This window comes from Molossus molossus, unplaced genomic scaffold (assembly GCF_014108415.1).
Source record: "Molossus molossus isolate mMolMol1 unplaced genomic scaffold, mMolMol1.p scaffold_m16_p_16, whole genome shotgun sequence".
Lineage (NCBI taxonomy): Eukaryota > Metazoa > Chordata > Mammalia > Chiroptera > Molossidae > Molossus > Molossus molossus.
The window spans coordinates 9,633,010-9,651,473 of NW_023425351.1; the positions used below are offsets into that span (position 1 = coordinate 9,633,010).

General features: G+C 38.9%; 1 protein-coding gene across 1 annotated transcript in view; it reads right to left on the minus strand.

Moving 5' to 3' along the window:
• ST18 (ST18 C2H2C-type zinc finger transcription factor) overlaps positions 1-18,464 on the minus strand; it is a 118,802-nt gene that overhangs the window by 39,662 nt on the left and 60,676 nt on the right. The window contains exons 9-14 of the mRNA XM_036264100.1: positions 16,763-16,897; positions 15,117-15,207; positions 13,996-14,100; positions 11,496-11,689; positions 9,076-9,287; positions 726-971 (exon numbers count right to left, since the gene is read on the minus strand). Of these exons, the coding sequence (XP_036119993.1) occupies positions 726-971; positions 9,076-9,287; positions 11,496-11,689; positions 13,996-14,100; positions 15,117-15,207; positions 16,763-16,897 (983 nt within the window). The remainder of the gene's footprint in view (positions 1-725; positions 972-9,075; positions 9,288-11,495; positions 11,690-13,995; positions 14,101-15,116; positions 15,208-16,762; positions 16,898-18,464) is intronic.

Below are 18,464 nucleotides of genomic sequence, written 5' to 3' on the forward strand. Positions count from 1 at the left end.
TAACCTACACATATCCTCTTGTATACTTTAAATCACCTCTAGATTACTAATAATACCTAATAGAATATAAATATAATGTAAATAGTTGTGATACTGTATAGTTTAGGGAATAATGACAAGGAAAAAAGTCTGTACATATTCAGTATACCCGCAATCATCATAGGTTTAACTACATAGCACATGTCAGCAACAACATAACTTTTCCCTGAATATTTTCAAGCTGTAGTTGGTTGAATCTGTGGATGTGAAAACTGTGGATACAGGAGGCCGACTGCACAGTTTGCTAACATAGCTCCTTCACAAAACCAAGGAATTACATTTGACATGATTCTTATTTGTCCCTGAATTGATTTCATCTTCTTTTTTCTGGTTCAGAAAGAATTTGTAAGCTGGCGTATCAGTGTTGAGTGATACATTGTTCCTTACAGGTGGCTGTACCTGAAGGAATAGATTATGTAGTCTCTTGTGCAGTACCCACAGTTGTAGCCATAATGGGGATAAAATTCACAATAACAACGTATCATTTAGGTAAGTGACAGGGAAAGTTGTATTCATTTATAAATTTCCTCTAAAACTTATAATCATCACTCTACCAAAATATAAAACAAGGTACAGAATGATGTATGTTATTTGAACAGGAATGTGAAAAATAATCTAAGGGAATAAAAGCTAATAATATTCTCTGATCATGCTATCTTAAATTTATTGACATATTGAAACGATACCTCTTTCTCCTCCTCTGTCTTCCCATGAGTTTTGCTATAGTTGATTGGAGCATCCCAACCCTCTTGGTCACAGAGAGCCTGATAGAACGCTGCATTGACCAAAATGCTGCTTGTTTTGAATGGGGAAGATGAAGGAGTTGGAATAGAAGTGTTAGAGGAAGTTAGGGGTGCAGCTTTGTCCGGGATTCGATTTTTTTTCATGCTTAAGTCCAATGTGCCATTTTCATCCACTTCTATCTCGGCTCCCTGGTATACATAGGAAACAGAAAAACATTTAAGCAGTTTGCAGTTAGAGCCTAGCCATGTGGGGCTTTTAAGGGATAATTTTAAATGCAAGCTTTTATGTAAGCATATCTGATTTTCAAATCTAGCTTTCTGATTTGCTTTGATTAATGTTCAATTCTTAGGTAGACTTTTAAGAGGCCCCATCAGCGAGCTTCATGTTGCTGGTTACGCAGAGTAAGCCTGATATAAATAAGAAGCTCCAAATACCAAATGTATTGGCTAAACCTGTTACTCATTTTTAAAAGTTTAGCTTTAAATCTTCTTTCCTAGTTTGCAGAATTATCACTCCCAATTCATCATTTAAAGCATTAATGCTTGACTCTATAAAAAGGCACAATAGTACTCCACTTCCCCAAATCACAATATTAATCTAACATGAGAAATATGCAGAAATAACCAGCTGGAAGAGAATTTTTATTGGAATATTAGATTAATATGAAACCAGCATTTTACCCTGGGTTACTTGAACCAGAAAAGCTTTGTTAAACTGTGGGGGGCAGGTTGGGGCAGGCAGACATGCAAACCATAATTTATTCTGGGGGCCATGGGGTAGCAGCTGCCCGCCTGACAGCTCAGGGTTTCAGTTTGACAGTAACAACTTCAGAATAAAGGTGATTGCTTTCCAGGTACTTAGTAAAAGACGTGAAACTAATCTCCTCATGACATTTCCTTTTGGGACACCTCTGGCTAAGGTTTCTTTGTTTTGTTTTTGAGGTCCACATGCCCGTGTGTTCTGGATATTCTGCAAGGTACATGCTCTGGGCTGTTTTTTTATGGCATCATAAATTGTGAGCATTGCCAGGCAGTAACTCCCAGAATTTGGAAAGAACACGCTTGTCATTTTCCTAAGTGGGTCAAATGAATATCGTTCTGGCGTTTTCACCATCATCCGTCAACTCACATTTAACTTCTGAACAACTTCTCTACTCTTTTTCCTTTACACCGACAAAGCAGGGGTCTCCCTTGAATATGTTAGAAAGATGCCTAACGTGGGTGGTAGCCAGTTGCTTCCCAGGGAATTTATTTTAATTGCCCGCTTCCACTGTGCCTTCACCTCCCCGCAGCCCCACCTGGCCCCTCGGCGGCCACTCAGGAGTGGGCCACACAGCAGCGGGCTCACGGGTTGCTCACGGCTTGCCCCTGATATTGAAAATAAAAGAACTTCTTCTGTTTGCCTGTTCTACCTGCAAAGTTCCTGCTTTCAGTCTCTCAGCCTATGAGATAGATATAGTTTATTGTATTTGTGGGAGGTAAATACACTTCTAATATGTTTGTACTAAGATGCTTTGGCCATATCTTTCTGTCCTTTTTAGTAAATAGTTTAATCTCCTGTGATAGTTTTAAGCTCTGAATTTGACAGTACAGCTTATCCGGGATAATAACTTAGTAACCACAACATCTTATGCCATCTGCACAATATCAAATACATTTTTATACCAGCATTAATAAACCTTAGTTACAAAAATCCAAGATATTAACCATATCCGTGCCATGTGCTCTCCCCATGACATAACAATGCATTCTGTCATGAGCATATCAAAACAATTGGCTTCATAGCTAATATGTAACTACAGCAATAAAACATATCTATAATAATCAAGTTTAATAACCAATGCAAAGTGCTAAATACCGTAGTTGCTGACATTTTTCACAAAAACAAAACAAAACAAAAAACTTGGGTTAAGACTGCACAACTAACATTCACACAACATTCCAGAGCCCCGTGACAGATGGCTGAGGAAAAGGGAGCATGTGACTGGGCTGCAGAGTTTTATAGTACAAAACCCATAAATAGTGCAGATTTGATCTCGCTAAAAAATATCAATTATTCCAGGACAACACTAATATATATTTTAGTTTTTACAGAAAAAAAGTTCCAAATAGCAAATTTTAAAAATATTAGAGTTGTTATGAGTATACATCTTGAGCAATCATGTGCTGCTTGAAAAAAAAAAATCACTCCTAATGTTTAAAAGAGAGACTTTTCTACAGCCCAAGCTCCAGCCGGCTGCTCCGAGCACCTGACTTGACTGGGAAAGAGCATGTTTGGGTAACGGGGTACAGATGGGCTGTAAGTGAGCACACAGATGCATTCAACAATTACACACAGTACCAGAGAAGGGTCCCTTTCTGTCCATAGATGGGTGGATCACACATTTACTGCATGGATTTTTATTCAGAGCAGTATCAATAGACATCACTTCTCTCCAGTGTTTGAAACTCCAAATGGCAGGATAGAAAAGGGGTGGGGGCGTAGTGTGAGTGGGGAGGCCGTAGGAGGAGGAACGAATATCCCTTCAGCTGATACGGAGCCCTGCCCCAACTTCTAATATTCTAATTTCTCAGTGCTATTTGGGATCCTTATTTTAATCATTTGATTTAAATTTGAACTTATTTTGAGGGTAGGCACAGGTCTAATATTATTTATGTACTTTCCAGTTTAGGAGCATATCAAAGACTATCCATTTCAGCCACTTTCATGTTAAAGATGTTATCTACGATTTATGTGTGTATGCATGTATGTATGTATGTATGTATTCATTAAATCCTGATAAAGCACTTAATATTTTTAAGCAACTGTATTTGGGGGGAAAAGAAAACTGAAAAAATATATTGTCCCTGCCTCTAAGGAGCTTATTATATGTATATAAAAATTTTGTAGTAAAAGGTAATTTAATAAATGTTATAAATTACTAAACCAAAAATTGAGATAATTATTCATTATAATTGTTATCTGTACTATAAAAGAAGTGTCTCAATTGTACATCAACAGATAAATGATTACTGTAATTATGCTACATCTATTTAATGACACATTACGCGACCAGTAAAATAATAATTATGAGGACTTTGTAGCAACATGGAAAAGACATATCACCTATCATCAAAAGCAGGAAACAACCTGGCATTTCTACTATACTTAGAAGTAGGGAAAAAATAGATAGGTATTTGTTTCCCTTAGAAGGACAAAAGTGGAAAATATAGAAAATTCTATTTAGAGGACAGGCCTGTGGCTATTTCCTCCAATATTTTCCAGGCAAATGAAAATATTGCATTGTCTTAACAAAAATTTTATCACACATTAAAGATGGTGATGAAGTTAAAAAAGCAACATCGTAATTTTTACCTTAAATGATCTGATTATGAAAATGAGTAGTATTCAAACTATTAGATAAGACAACATTGTTTTCCTTACTTGACAAGTTTTCTATTAACACAGGATTGGTCATGCTTCCTCCTTTCCTTTCTGACTTGGCTAAAAGGACACGAAAAGCCAAGTGTCCCTGAGCCTAGGTTTCTACTGGAATTGGCCCCTCGTCTTCATCCCTGGACTCAGCTTCTCTCATTCTTGCTGCAGGGAGTTTTGGGAGCATCTTTTGTGATTGAAAGTTATCTGAAGCAGGCAGGGTATTAAAAATAAGGGGAAAAAGACAGTATCTAATTCTTACTAAATCATAATTGAGTATTAAAATGACTAAATTCAGAATATAAACTTGTGAAATGTACTCAATATAAATAGAATGATGGATTTCAAAGGAGGAATCAATATCTGCCATAAGGTATAAAATTAAAATGAAAATTCCCAAAAATCTTTGTCTGAGACTTGGATCACAGTCAGTGAAAACCGTTGGTGGGCCAGCAGTCCACACAATGACAAGATCTTTAAAAAGATAAGACGGGAATCAGGTGTGAATTCAAATTGCTGTTTCAATATTTATAGCTGTGCCACTAGGAGAAATTATTTAATATCTCTGTATTACTGTTTCTTCATCTGCAAAAAGAGATAACATCTGTTTGACAGAATTTCTAGAAAGATTAAAATGGATTCATGTGGGCAAAATGCTAGTTTATAATGCCTGGTACATAATAGTTATTCAATAAATGACAACTACTACTACTAATAATTCGATTGGGTCTTTGAATTCCAAAAAAGGACATATTTCTATGCTACTGTACACATAGGTAAAGTGTCACTTATTAAGTATCTATTTTCCCTACACATGTATTAATTGGTCCTTTGAGATCCTTGACCCGAGTCCCATATAACATTTTACACACAGTAAGTGACTGAAAAGGCCGCTTTTGGATCCTAACCATCCTGAGAGCTGCTAGGCTATTTCTGATATTAGGCAGCAAGAATGGTGGTGTGATATCATGTTGTTTCTAGGCCTTGTTCAAGCACAAAACAGACTTTGAACTTTAAACATTTCAAGCAAGTGTCAGTGTTCTGTTTTCTTTTAAGGCACACTGTGCATATGCCACTTTGTCTGAACGGGGGAGCACCAAAACAAACAACAGAATGCTTGGCAAGCCGCAGGGACCGGGATAAAGATAGACTGTGGAGAGATTCTACCTCTGTGGGTGAGGGTGGGAGGGAGGAAGAATGGGGAGTGCCTCTGCCCCGCCCTGGCCCCCTCTCACGGCAAGAGGAAAGCACTGGGCAAACTCAACGAGCCGGGATGCTCACTCCACGCCTGCTGCCCACGGGCTGAATCCTCTGCTCGTAGCAGCAGCAACAGTCACCAGACTAAAGGGGGAATGTTTGAAGCTGTGGTCCATGGATGCTTTACAAATTCATACAAATTCCAAAATAAAATAAAGGACATTATATAAATCTTAGAACAAATGTACGAACTAGATCAAAAGAGGGCTCAGACCTCAGACAAAATTAGCTTTAACTATTATGATATCCACTAAGTATTGACATTATTTTTTTCTCCTGACTTGGTTCCTCAAAGAGATACTTAAAACGTATTCAGGTAATTTTTGGCAGGATAGATGTGTTATATTCATGCCAGATTGTATTTTAATGAATAATCCCTTTGAAGATTACATTCAGGCTATAATGGACTTGGGTTTGGGCAGTGATGTTAGTACTGATACCTTCATTGCACCGTGGGGAAGGGGCTGATGAGGGGAGTGTGTTAGTGTTGGGTAGAGAGCCGCTCAGGCTGAGAAACTTCAGAAAGAGAACACTTCAGAATACCCACATTATCCATTCTTCACTGTTTTTAGTGTTAGGAACTCAGAGCTCTCTGGCCACTCTGCAAATAGCCTCTGCTTCTATTATCTTCCCTAAGAGTAGAAATTTTGCAAATCATGAATTCCGATCACCCGCTAAAGTTGGAGTCAGTTGAGATCTTGCATATAGCATGAAAAAAAAAATCTGTATTAGCCTCAACAAGTGAATATGAGGGCAATTTCAAGGTTAGTGTCCTTAGGCTTGATTTTACAAAGGTTGTAAATGTTGTGCCTGGGTGACAACATAATCTGCAATTTTGTTCTCTTATTGGGCTCTTTAAGCTACTTGGAGAAGCTGATTATGTAAAAGAAAAGGCTGGATGAGACAGGAAAATAAGAAATGAGCTTTTCCCAAGTTCTGATCAGATTATTTTTGCAAAGCCACCCATGCCACACCTGGACATGAGGAACATTACCTCTGGAAACCCAGCCCTCTACCTGCAACACCCATTTTGCCCTGCTTTGTCTGCAAGCTTTTTGAAGGCAGGATCAGTGATGAAATCTAACTTGGTCTTGAACAGTCCAGCACTTAAACACCTTTTGGCTGGAATACCTAAGAGTCCATCTGCCAGAATGTCCCTCTAGTACATCAAAAATACTGGCTACAGAAATCAAGAGAAAGGAAAAACTGTACATGTCTGCATTCTTTGTTCTAAATTGGAAACTCAAGAGATCTATGGATTTTTGCTATCAGAAATAAACATACAGACAATTTACCATGGAGGAAAAAACAAATCATAGTGGAAAGAGAATCAGGCTCCTGCTCAATGTGAAGGGGAAGATTGTTTATTCTTAATCCAGTGTTAAGTGAAAGGCACAGAGCAAAGTTCAACACTGACAATAGAAACGGCCCACATGGGCACTCTTTGATTAGAGGCCATTTTTAGGGTTAATTACTTTGGCTCCCCCCCCCAATAACTATTTTTTGTGGTTTCGGGAATTTATGAGGCTCTCTTCTATATGGAGAAAACAGGATCCGACAAGGACAGAATTCTACCAGTTGTTAGAGCTGTGTGCCAGTGTGCACCTGGAAGAAGAATTCTGCACAAAGTGACGTGCTGGGTGCCATGTGTAATCTGCTTTAACAACCACTATGTCAAATAAGTCTATCTGTGCACTTGCTGTCTCTGCCATCCTCATCCTCACGTCAGTGATGTGGCTTCCGCAGCTCAGACTTGGCTGGCAGTTGGGAGGCACACACTTGCAGGAGAGTTCCTGTCCCCGGGGCAGCCACAGCTGTGCCCTGGGCAACCCTGGCACACAGAGTGCTCCCAACAGAAGCATAAGAACATACACAGGGAGTCAATCATTTGAATTTTTGAAATAAGCCAATTTAACAGGCACCTTTCTGACCAGAAATGTGTTTTAAAAAGAGAAGAACATATATTGATAAGGGAAAATGCTCTCAGATTTTAGTCATCTTTGATTCATTGTTTGGCTTCATCAATTAATAGAACACAGAGCACATTAAGGGTAGAATCAGAATTCTGAGGAACAAAACAAATATCTACACGTGCAAATGGAAAGCATTCAACCTAGAATAATTTACCCAAGTGATTTAATAGCACTAATCATTATAATATTGGTATTTTGTTTTCATAGAACAGCCTATACCAACAAATAATAAAGCACTAAGAAGAAAGATAATTTAGCATTTCTCCAACTAGCTACATATTAGAATATCCCTTTAAAAAGAAAAAAAAATGTTCAGGTTTAAAAATAACTAAAGTTTCATTTAAAGTACCCTAGATCATTTATTTAAGTAAATACTTTCTGATTTGGATTCCTTTGAATTTGGATTACTTGGTATTTTCTTTATATGTTTTTAAAGGATGTGTTTTTCTTTGTTTAAGATTCTCATTTTTTAAAAAAAAAATTATTTTTGAGTGATTTTTGGCCACCAACTCTTCCTGGGGTTTACTTGGCTCAGATTTGTCCAGAAGCTAATTCCGATTCTTCTGTCAAATGCTCCATAGCACCGTGTTCCCACTCTCCTGAAGCCCTGGCGGGCGCAGCCGAGCAGCTGACCACGCTGGGCACAGGGCTGAGTGTGAAGGCAAAAAGAGAGCTATTTCCTTTGATCTCCTGAGTCTTGGGGTTAGAGTTTAACCCAAGGTATCTTTCACTTGAAGCAGGGGTAATATCTCTTCTCCAAGGAAGCCTGTGCATTGTATTTCAGCTGCTTTCAGTCATCTAGGTGGGAAAATGATTTATTTTTGCTGAGCCCTTTGGGTAAACAGGACTCACTGGCTCGGCTGAGGGCAGGCGCAGTCCTACCCTCCCTCTGGGGAGGATCACTGTCACTCTGCAGCCTGACCAACCCTTCCTCCTCAAAAGGCGGACATGGAGGACCTGTTTCTTGCTTTCAGCAAGGTATCATAAACATGGATGGGGACTTCTCGTTAGTCGGAGAGGCGAGGTTATTAGAGAAATATAATTAACGCCAGAGGCTTCAGAAATGTGGCATCTTCATAAACTTCATAGAGTTAGGTTTTGGATTTGAATGTCCTAAGCTCTCAATTCCCCTGAACTAGCTCTTGTGGATTGAACGTGTCCAGTTTCATGATGCATCCTGTGAGGCGCCTACAGCTAGCTATAATGTGCCACGACGAAATTTCACCAGTCAATTGTGCAAAGGTTTCACAAGTCACTGTTTAATCGTATATTTCCTACTATCTTTAATTTGTAGACAGCAAAAAGCTGCCATTGTTCAGACCGATTTTAATGGTAATCAATCCTCTTTGTCGGCCAAACTCCTCCAACAAAAAATAAGTTTGAAAGCTGTAAATCCCCCCAACCAGTGTCCATAGTTCACTTCTCCCCCGACTTTGGTACCTCACCTTCCAGAACAGCCCCTCTCACTCGTCCTTGAACCCACCGAGCTCAGCCCTGTCAATGCTCCTCCGAGCCTCTTCCTAAGACAAGAGGGGGCATGCTGTAGGGTGGGAGTGGGCATGGTAGTGAACGTGGTTAGGAACATGAAAGGCAATTCATTCTCACGATTCAGTCACTGCCCACCCTCCAGGCTCTTGGACGGGCATACCTTGGCATACAGGCTCTGTGGTTTGTTGGAGAGGATGTCTGCAGCTTCCCTGCAGCGGGTGGAAAGGTTCAGGATGGCAGCAGCTGCTGCTATGTGGGTGTCTTCACTACATTGACCGTAGCTATAAGAGCTGGCACTGCAAGGGCTCTGTGTGTGGGCGCCTGCACTAGGCAGTCGATTAGGAAATTTCCCTGGATTTGAAAAATGCTTCGCTGCTGAAAAGAGATTTGATTAGCAATTGCATGTACGTGGTTTTAGTCATTAAATAGATTTGTTTTAAAGACATAACTTCTTGCATTAAAATATGAGAAGAATAAATTAAAACATGATCCATTATGCACTGGTACATTAAATGAAGGTTATTCAGATTGGTTTTCACAGAAGTTCACAGATCAAATTATGTGATTGCTGGGAAAAAATGCCTATTCTCTTAATTTTTTTTTATTTTACTTATACTTCTTATGACAAAAACACCATAGCTAATGTTATGGGGCAGGTGCACTGGCAGCATTCGTGTCAAAAATTCTATATTATAAACCACACTAACAAATACACATCAGGGACTACAGGGGCTTAAGGCTTGTCCATCTATAAACTGTGTATGTGTGAGGGCCAGTAATTCCAGTAGAGAAAAAAAAAATATCCTTTCAGTATTTGTTTTCACAAAACAAGTTACATTTAGATATAGAATTGCATTTTTATTATTTGATACACAGGTTTGCTTTGTACTTAAACCAGTAGAAGCTGTTCTTCATCCAACTAGATGGAACTAAATAGATGGCGAAGTCTTTAATGAGCTGGCATTTTGCATATTCAGGTAGAGTACGATGAGTAAAGGACAGAAAAAATGTTCTCAAGGTGAACAGAAAGGCAATTTAGATATCAAGGCCAAGTTTCTGTTTTGGACACTAAGGCATTGCTGAGAGATAGAATTATACATATTTTTCTTCACTCTGAGTGTTTTTAAACATCACTCAAGATTATGGGGGAAACACCCGAGATTTAATGTGGGGTTATATAAAAGTATTTAGCTATTAATTTTGCTGTAAATATTTTTATTTTAAAGGTTTTATCATTATTTTTTTATAAAACAAAAAATATGTTATCCCTACATGGAAATATAAAAATGTCACTGAATATTTCACATTGTTAAATCAATATTGATATTATATAGAGTATATAGATTGTTTTTATTAACTAGCTTTACCAGAATTAAACATATATGTATGTGTATATATTTTATATATTTTTAATAAAACTGTATGAAACTGTACATAAAATTGTATAGATAGATACAAAACATACTCTGTGTGTCTATGATTTTTTTCCTCTTAATCTAATGGGTTTTCAGTGGTTATTCATGGTTGCTGGAAGCTATTTTTGGTAAGAATAGGTAAAGTATCTTTTGGAGTGTAATCTACTTGTTGATGGACAGACAGACTCCTTTCAAGTCTGTTTGTATCCACTGTTGGGTTTTGTACAGAATTCCAGTTCTTGGAAAGAGGAGATCAGTAGCACAGACTGAAGCAGACTCTGTGTTCTAAGAGCACTCAGTCTTGGGGAAGAGGTGTGGGAGCAAAGGGATTCCACAGAATTGTAGAATGGTGCACAAAATTTATGGTCTATGGAGGCCTCAAAGTGGGGAATTATTTGCTTCTTCCCTTATGATTAATTTACTATAATGCAGAAATCCTTGCTGGCTCTATTGCCGATGTCACTTTCATTAAAGTACTCAAGAACTCTAAACAACTTGAAAAATAATGTCAGTCAAAACACCAAGTTTTATTGTTATAACATCTTTGAGTTATGAATACACCTTCTATTTAGATGTGTTAACATTAGAGAGTGTTAACACATTTTAAATGTTTCTATATAAATTCTTAAATTTGGGGGTAAATATCTCCATAGCTACACACATTGTTTTTTTCCTGTAAAATCTTGATGCCTAAATTGTGTTTCTTCTTAGACTTTTCACTTTTTCTCCTACTTTCAGTCTGAAGACTTCTGTTAATTAAGTCATGTTTTAAGTAGTACTTCAATATTTTACCTATTAAATTTTCACAATTACATTATCGATCAAAATTACTTTCTTATAATAGCTGTTACCATTTTTAATATATGAATCTCAATCCCAGGCAAATGTGAATTAAATATTTCTTTAGAATTATTGTATTTAGACTCAACAATAGTAGCATATTTGTAAAATAACTAATTCATTAACTAATCACCATATTCAGTATAACTTCATGTAAAATCAGTAACACTGATCAACTTATTATTGTGTATATTATTTCACTGTACAGTGTATTTTCTCTCCTCCCGGCAGTAAGTAGCATATTTAAGTACATGCCCCTCATCCCCCAACACACACATACACAATATGCATTGTTTTGGAATAAGCATTAGAATTCAAAGCTTACGTTCAAGAAATGGTGGTGTTTTTTGTCCTTGACCTGTTTGTATGAGGGGGCGTTTACCGAAAACCTGTGCATCGAAGCTGGCATAATCAAATGGTACCTTTCCAAATTTCTCTTGTTCTTTTGAAGCTGTGGCTCTGGGAGAGGGGATGGCTTGTGATCGGAAATTGAATTCTATTTGCTTCACCAAGCTTGTCCTGAAGGGTGCAAAAGAAATATGGTAAAACTATTGGTGAATAAGCATATTCACTCAGAATTTAGAGCAGATCAGGTGTGTCATGCCTGTGGGTACCCTGGAGACACTGCACTGTGGGAAAGAGCTGTGGGCACCACACAACAGAGCAGAGTGCTCTGCACCAGGAGCAAGAGGTAGAGAGGCACTTCGAACCCTGGGTGCTTAAGGTGGGGCTTCATTTTGTGCATCCGAGTCTCCCATTGGTAAAAGAGAGATGTACAAACTTTCATTCATCTTATGCAGATGCCAAGAGGAGCAAGTGTTTGATGTATGTTAGCACTTTGTGCTCCTTAGAGAAAAGTGCCATATAACTATTATTAGGGCGCTGACAAGGTGTGCACATTTTGTTTGTTAGAAATGTTCATCAAATTAGCAGTGAAAAGTCACGATTGTAACTAGTGAGGAAAAGACATTATAACCTGTTCAGAAGAAGCGATGCTGAACACTCTGCCCTGTTCAGCAGACCTGGCAGGAAACTAACACCTAGAAGGGGCTGCACAGGCAGCAGAAAACTGATACATGAATTGTGAGTTTCTTTTCAGGCTTTTCTCCTTTCCTGCCAACTTCTGTCTGAATGTTTTTGCTAATTTACATAATATTTTAAATAGTATTTCAATATTTTAGCTATTAAATTGCTATCATGTCAATATGAATCTAAATTACTGTATTATCATAGCTATTACATTTTTTTTCCAAAAGAACTATCCCAATCCAAGCTAAATGTGAATTAAATATTCCTTTTAGAATTATCGTACTTGGATTAAACAAGGGCAGCATGTTTGTGTGGTACCAATTCCAGCCAATGAGAACACAAATATTGTGGTGTTATGGCCTAATGGTAAAATAATATAAATAAGTATACCTTTCAGAATGTGTATATATATATATATATATATATATTCTTTTGTTTTCTACCAAAATACGCCTGACTCATCAGAACATCAAAGTTTTGATAATATTTCTTGGATTTGGTAGAGAACATTTTAGCTGAAACATAAAAATATTTGAGTGATTAGTTCGTCTTGTATTGTATATATCACTTGCTTTATACCCTTAATGTTACATAAGTGTTCTAGTCTAAAACAATATTTATTTTTTAAGAAGTGAGCAAAGTAAAACTTAATGTTATTTCCTATTTATTTATTTACATCTTTATTGTTGAAAGTATTACAGATGTCCCCCTTTTTTTCCCCATTGACCTCCTCCCGCCCCCATCTTCCTCCAGGCCTCCTCATCCTATTGTCTGTGTCCCTCGGGTGTGCATATATGCACATCAGTTCTTGGTTTTATCTCTTCCCACCTTCCCCACCCCTTCCCTCTGAGGTTTGTCAGGCTGTTTCCTTTTTCCATGTCTCTGGGTCTCTTTTGTTAAATAACCTATTTAGGGAGAAACTAGAGAATACAGTAAGACAACTAAGAATCTTGTTATAAAATTTTAAATTGCAGGTTACTTATTCAATAATGCATTTACTTCACTTGACATGTGTTCTTCACTCCAGTGACTTCAATGCCTATTTTGACTCTTTTAATTCGGTCTATAGAAGCAAATATTAAGAGAAGCCAAATCTCAAAAAATATTCCTACTACCTATTTTGCATTTCAGTGTCTTAGTAACAACAATGAACATCTGGTCATCTGTTTCCATCCTGAAATCACTTTTCTTACATATGATTTTTATATTAATAAATGTAACCTCACATTAATTGACATATATACTTTACTATTGAGGGATAAGTATGGTCTTCTAAGCTGCCAGAGATTGTGATGCACCTAGGACCAATAAGATATATTTTATTGATAGTTATTAACTCACTGAATAAATTTGTGTTTTAAAAAAGCTAAATGTATATGTGGAACATAGGGTGGATATATAACGTCACATAGTTTAAGTGGTATGAGTGACATAGGATGGCATTTTCTCTGGGCAGAAAGGTTAAGTTAATCATAAGGTGGAGCATAGCTGACCAGTGGGATGGGTTGTATTTAGTGATGCAAAATTTTGAGTAATATATGTTATCATATACTTCAGTTCTTTTAAATTCATCCATACCATGTTATCTTTGCATACAGGTTAATTTCAAGTAAAACTTCTGGAGGGTCTAAAAGCTCACTGAAGTGACAGTGTGATCAGCTGGACCAGCCTCTCAGTGGATATTGGTAGCTGAGAAGGAAACTCAGGCCTTAGTGAACTAGCACATGGAGGTGACAGAGCCCTTGAGTACGAGTGTAGCATGAACAGAGCACCAGGGATGTCATGAGAGGTCATACCTGTGTACCTGGTCAGAGCACTGTCCAGTTTGGGAAGAATCAAGCTGATTTTTGTCCTGGGACATTGCCAATTTTTCAGCTGCAGCAATTGGACAACCTGAAAGACTGTTAAAAAAAAAAAAAAGCAGGAGTAGGGGGGATTTGAGGTAAAAAGATAAGATAATTTACTTTGGCAGGTATACCTCACAGCATACATGGCACACACTAAGTATTAAGTCATATTAATAGTTCACTTAGCACAGCAAAGGGGTTTGAAACTATAGTGTCAACATCCATCCCTCAACCACATCTCTGAGGTGGTAGATAAACTCATTTTTAAATAAAAATATTATGTAAGTGAAAAAAAACTAAATTATTCTGAAACTTCCTAATACTTTAAGTGGAATGTATTCACTCCAATGGCAATGTATCCAACCATAGATGTTGGCATGATAACTCCATGATTTATCTTTGGATCGTTAGGAAATGTTAATGACTTCGTTGGATGTCTTAGTTTAAATAGAATATGACGGTTTCTGGCAATATGCTCATGAATCAAATAGTATCTGCAGACCACATAATCTATACATAATATGAAATACACATAAAACAATAAGCATTTTCACCAAAAATAGTTACATATACACAATACATTTATATATAAATGTAGTGTTTTAAGTTAGTTGATATCTCATTGAGATGAATCTCCATGAAAAGTAGCAATGTTTAGCTTCATCCTGATTTATAGTCAAAACCACCATATACTGAAGGCTTTTTGGTACGTTTTTAGTGCTTATAGAATGGGGTTCAAGATTCCTAAGCAATTCTTTTCAATGTCAAAACAGCTGTGGCGAGGGTTCAGAGTAAAAGAGAACATTCTACTTGTATGTCTATATGAATGTGTAATCCTAGTCTTCAATTTAACATTTTTGTTAGCATAATTGACTGTTAAATGAACATTTCTAAGGAAGTAAATAATGAGGTCTTTTTTTTTTTTTTTTCACTCTGTGCAAATTGAGACTACTTCTTATCTATGTCAAACCGTGGTCAGGTATTTGATACTGATGTAGTGATTTGGATAACGCATTGCTCATTTCTTATTTTCTTGATGGAAAGTGTCTCTCACTTCTTTTTGTAATTACCTCCTGTGGGTATTTCGATTGCTGTTCACATGTCCTCTTCCTGTGCATCCTGGAGTAGGACACTTGAGCACATTTTCATGCATGGCAAGAACTAAGAACAAGATATCACATAAAAGAAAAAAAATGATATACCATAAATACATAACACACTGATAAATTGATTTTTCAGTTTTGCATTCAAATGAATTTAGTTACATAACCCACCATCCTCCCTACCCATAGTTATTGGAGTTGAAGTAAATAGGCCCTTAAGGGCTTCAAAAATTAAATTCAGCAAGTTTGTCCAAGTTTTAGGTTTTCTAAGCTTCATATATGGTTAACACTAGACTTAAATGAGACTATTCTGCTTATATTTAACTTAAACTGAAAAGCTCATAATCTTCCTTTTATATATTTATGCTTTTCCCTGGAGTGAATGGAAAACATTATTTATCAGGTAGTAGTTCTTTCTATCTTTACCCTGCAATATGAAGTTTTGAATATAGTCTTCTTTATTTACTAAGAGGTATTATTTTGATTCCTTGTCCCTTGCGCCCAGTCCTCACCCTCACTGCTATTCAGTTACTGGTGAAAGAGTATGGTTGAGGCAATCAGTTTGAAGAATCGCTAATCCAGTGGGATAGTGTTGAGCTGATTAGATTCAGTGATTTAAAAAAAAAGATTTTGACAAGGGTGATGTTGAGACACTCCCATCACTGCGGTTTGTATGAATCAAGAGGTGTTTCAATAAGTAGGGTCAAGCAGAGGATATAACACAGAGACACTTGAAAACTTAGGAGGCAATCCTTTCCTTTTCCTTGTTTGCCAGCTCACCGGAGCCTGTGGGTGTGGAGACCAGCTTAGGGTTGCTCTTGCTCAGGGCCCTCAGCTGCTGTAGATTGTCCTGGGGCAACATCACAGACATTACCTGACGCTAAGGGCAGAGGCAGGTGCAGAGGACAGTGGATGATGCACTGAGGCTAACACTCCTGGTGGGCCTAAGGAAGCCATGCCTCCAAGTAAGAAAGGACTGTGCAGGGGCACAGCGTATTAACCATGCTTTTTTCTGTATTTTCATGCTTTGACATCTGGGGCCTTGCTAACCTTGGGGAGACCCCCTCCCAGGGCTCCCTAACTCCTAGAGACAGTAAATGCTCTTCAAATGCAAACCAACCCATTCTGAGCCCCCACCCAGCCTCTTTCATCAGGTTCTGGCACTGCAGGACCCTCTGCCTGCCCTGCTCTCCCAGGGCCGAGCATGGAAAGAAATCAAACAAGCCAATCCTAAACCTGCTTCCTCCGCTGCTTCCCATGGACACTGCAGTAAAGGCCCCTGTTCGCAATCCCCCGCACTCTGCCCCCTGACTGGCCTGGTACTTCCCAGTGTGGCTCTCCCTGGTGAGACCTGCCCCTCCCCTTGGGAACCATGAGAACAAATTATCTTCTCAATATCAGTCATCTCGTGATCTGTTGGCCTGACTGTACCCACGTTTTATATTAATACACTGTACTTAAAACACCAGGTTAGATGAAAATTATCTTGATGAAATTAAAGAAACTTATATTTCCATTCCTAATTCCAAATTAGAGGAGAAAGAGGATACCATTGTGATGCTGCAGAATATAAACTAAGGCACCAACTTCTTTTAGGGCCAAGAAGTACTCACTTTCGAGGGGAACCCGCACTTTGTGGGGGCACCCTGAAAGGCTGCGGTGGTGGGGGTAGAGGCCTGTCACATGTCCTGAGCCATCACACCCAGGGATGGGGCATTTGGTCTCCCTCTTCTCGGGCTTCGGTGAATCTACAGAGAAATGAAACGGAGAGATTCGTTTGGTTATTCTTCTTTCCCTTCCCTTTCAACAGAGTGGCCTTGCAGGGTGACATTCTCACTTCATTCCGTTTCATCATCATAAACATTCTTCTCACATTGCCTTGAATAAGACCTGTGGGAACATAAAACATGTTTTCAATTTTCTTGGTTTCCTAAGCAAAGGCTGACACAGGGCAAGGGAGTGTTAAAATACAAGATGAGTTTAAGTTGTTATGCCAGAGATTGCAGTTAGAGCCTCATTTTGAAAAAGTAATTCCACACCACAGGATACACATGCCCCTGAAAAGGAAAAAAAAAAAAAGTGAGAAAGAATTTATTTAAAGCAAAGATGATCTCCTATTGAAGGAGTCTGGTAAAAGCCAGGTTCAAAATGTCAAAACAAAGAAGCCACCATATCTGAGAAAGACATCTCTGGCCTTGTCACTCAGAAAGCATCAGGCCCCAGGCTCCCAGGCATGTGTGGGACCTGCTCCCACCAGAGTTAGAATGCCACCGTGGGCCACGCTCAAACAATGGGCAGTGCTGCAGAGGCCCAAGGGTCCAAAACACCAATGGTTTGCAATTTTGGCTCTCAAGGCAGGGACTGCAGGAAAGGAGCTGTATATTTACTCTGAATGCAGAAACTGAAAACGGAGGCAACAGGAAGAAGGTTTGGCAAAGCAACATTCTTGCGGGAGACTTAGAATGGAAATCAAAGAGGGGAGGCTGCGGCGAATGGTCTGGAGAGCGCTGCCAAGAACATGAGGTGGGGGTGGGGATCACAGGCACAGCCAGGCAGGGATCAGGGACACCTTGTAACTCACTTTGTCAGGCTGCCATGGGACGGCAGCCTAAAGGGGGAGGGCTGAAGACAAGCCCTGGATTTTAATCTTCTGGCACACACATTGCTGAGGGTTAGATAACCGGTTATCTAAATACATAAAATAACCAAAACTAGCAGGAATGCTAAGGAGGTTAGAGCTAACAGAGGCTGTCTTCAGAATTTTCACATTCGTGATTGAGGTGGCAGAGGCACTTAAAACAGAAATGCGTTCTTATAGACCAAACTGCCCTCTCACTAGTGCATGGAATGAAAAATAATGACAATAAATAATCTGCATGAGCCTGCCTCCAGAAAGCTGCCTGGAAAGGAATCAGGGGCAGAGTGCTGCCTGGAGGTTGCGGGGGACACATATGCTCCGCTCCAAGAGTGTCCGGAGGAGCAGGGCGGTGTCGTGGGATGGGGCAGCCGTCTTCAGAGCAGAAGACTGCAAGGGGCAGGCTGCCTCTGTGATAGCACGCCCACCCCCCCCAGTTGTTGGTTTATAAACGTTCCTGGGCAGATGGGCACAGCAGGTTGTATGTAATGCAATTATTTGGGGGCATGGTTTCAGCAAAGGGGGAGGAGCCAAAGATCCTTCAAGTTGTCGGCACAGGAGGGGCGGAGCGGAAAGAAAGCTCTAAATTGTCAGTGAGAAATGAACAGCGGAAATACGGGGATTCCTTGAGTAGCAGGCATTTTTGTGTTAGACAGACAGGATTGAAATGCCATGATGGG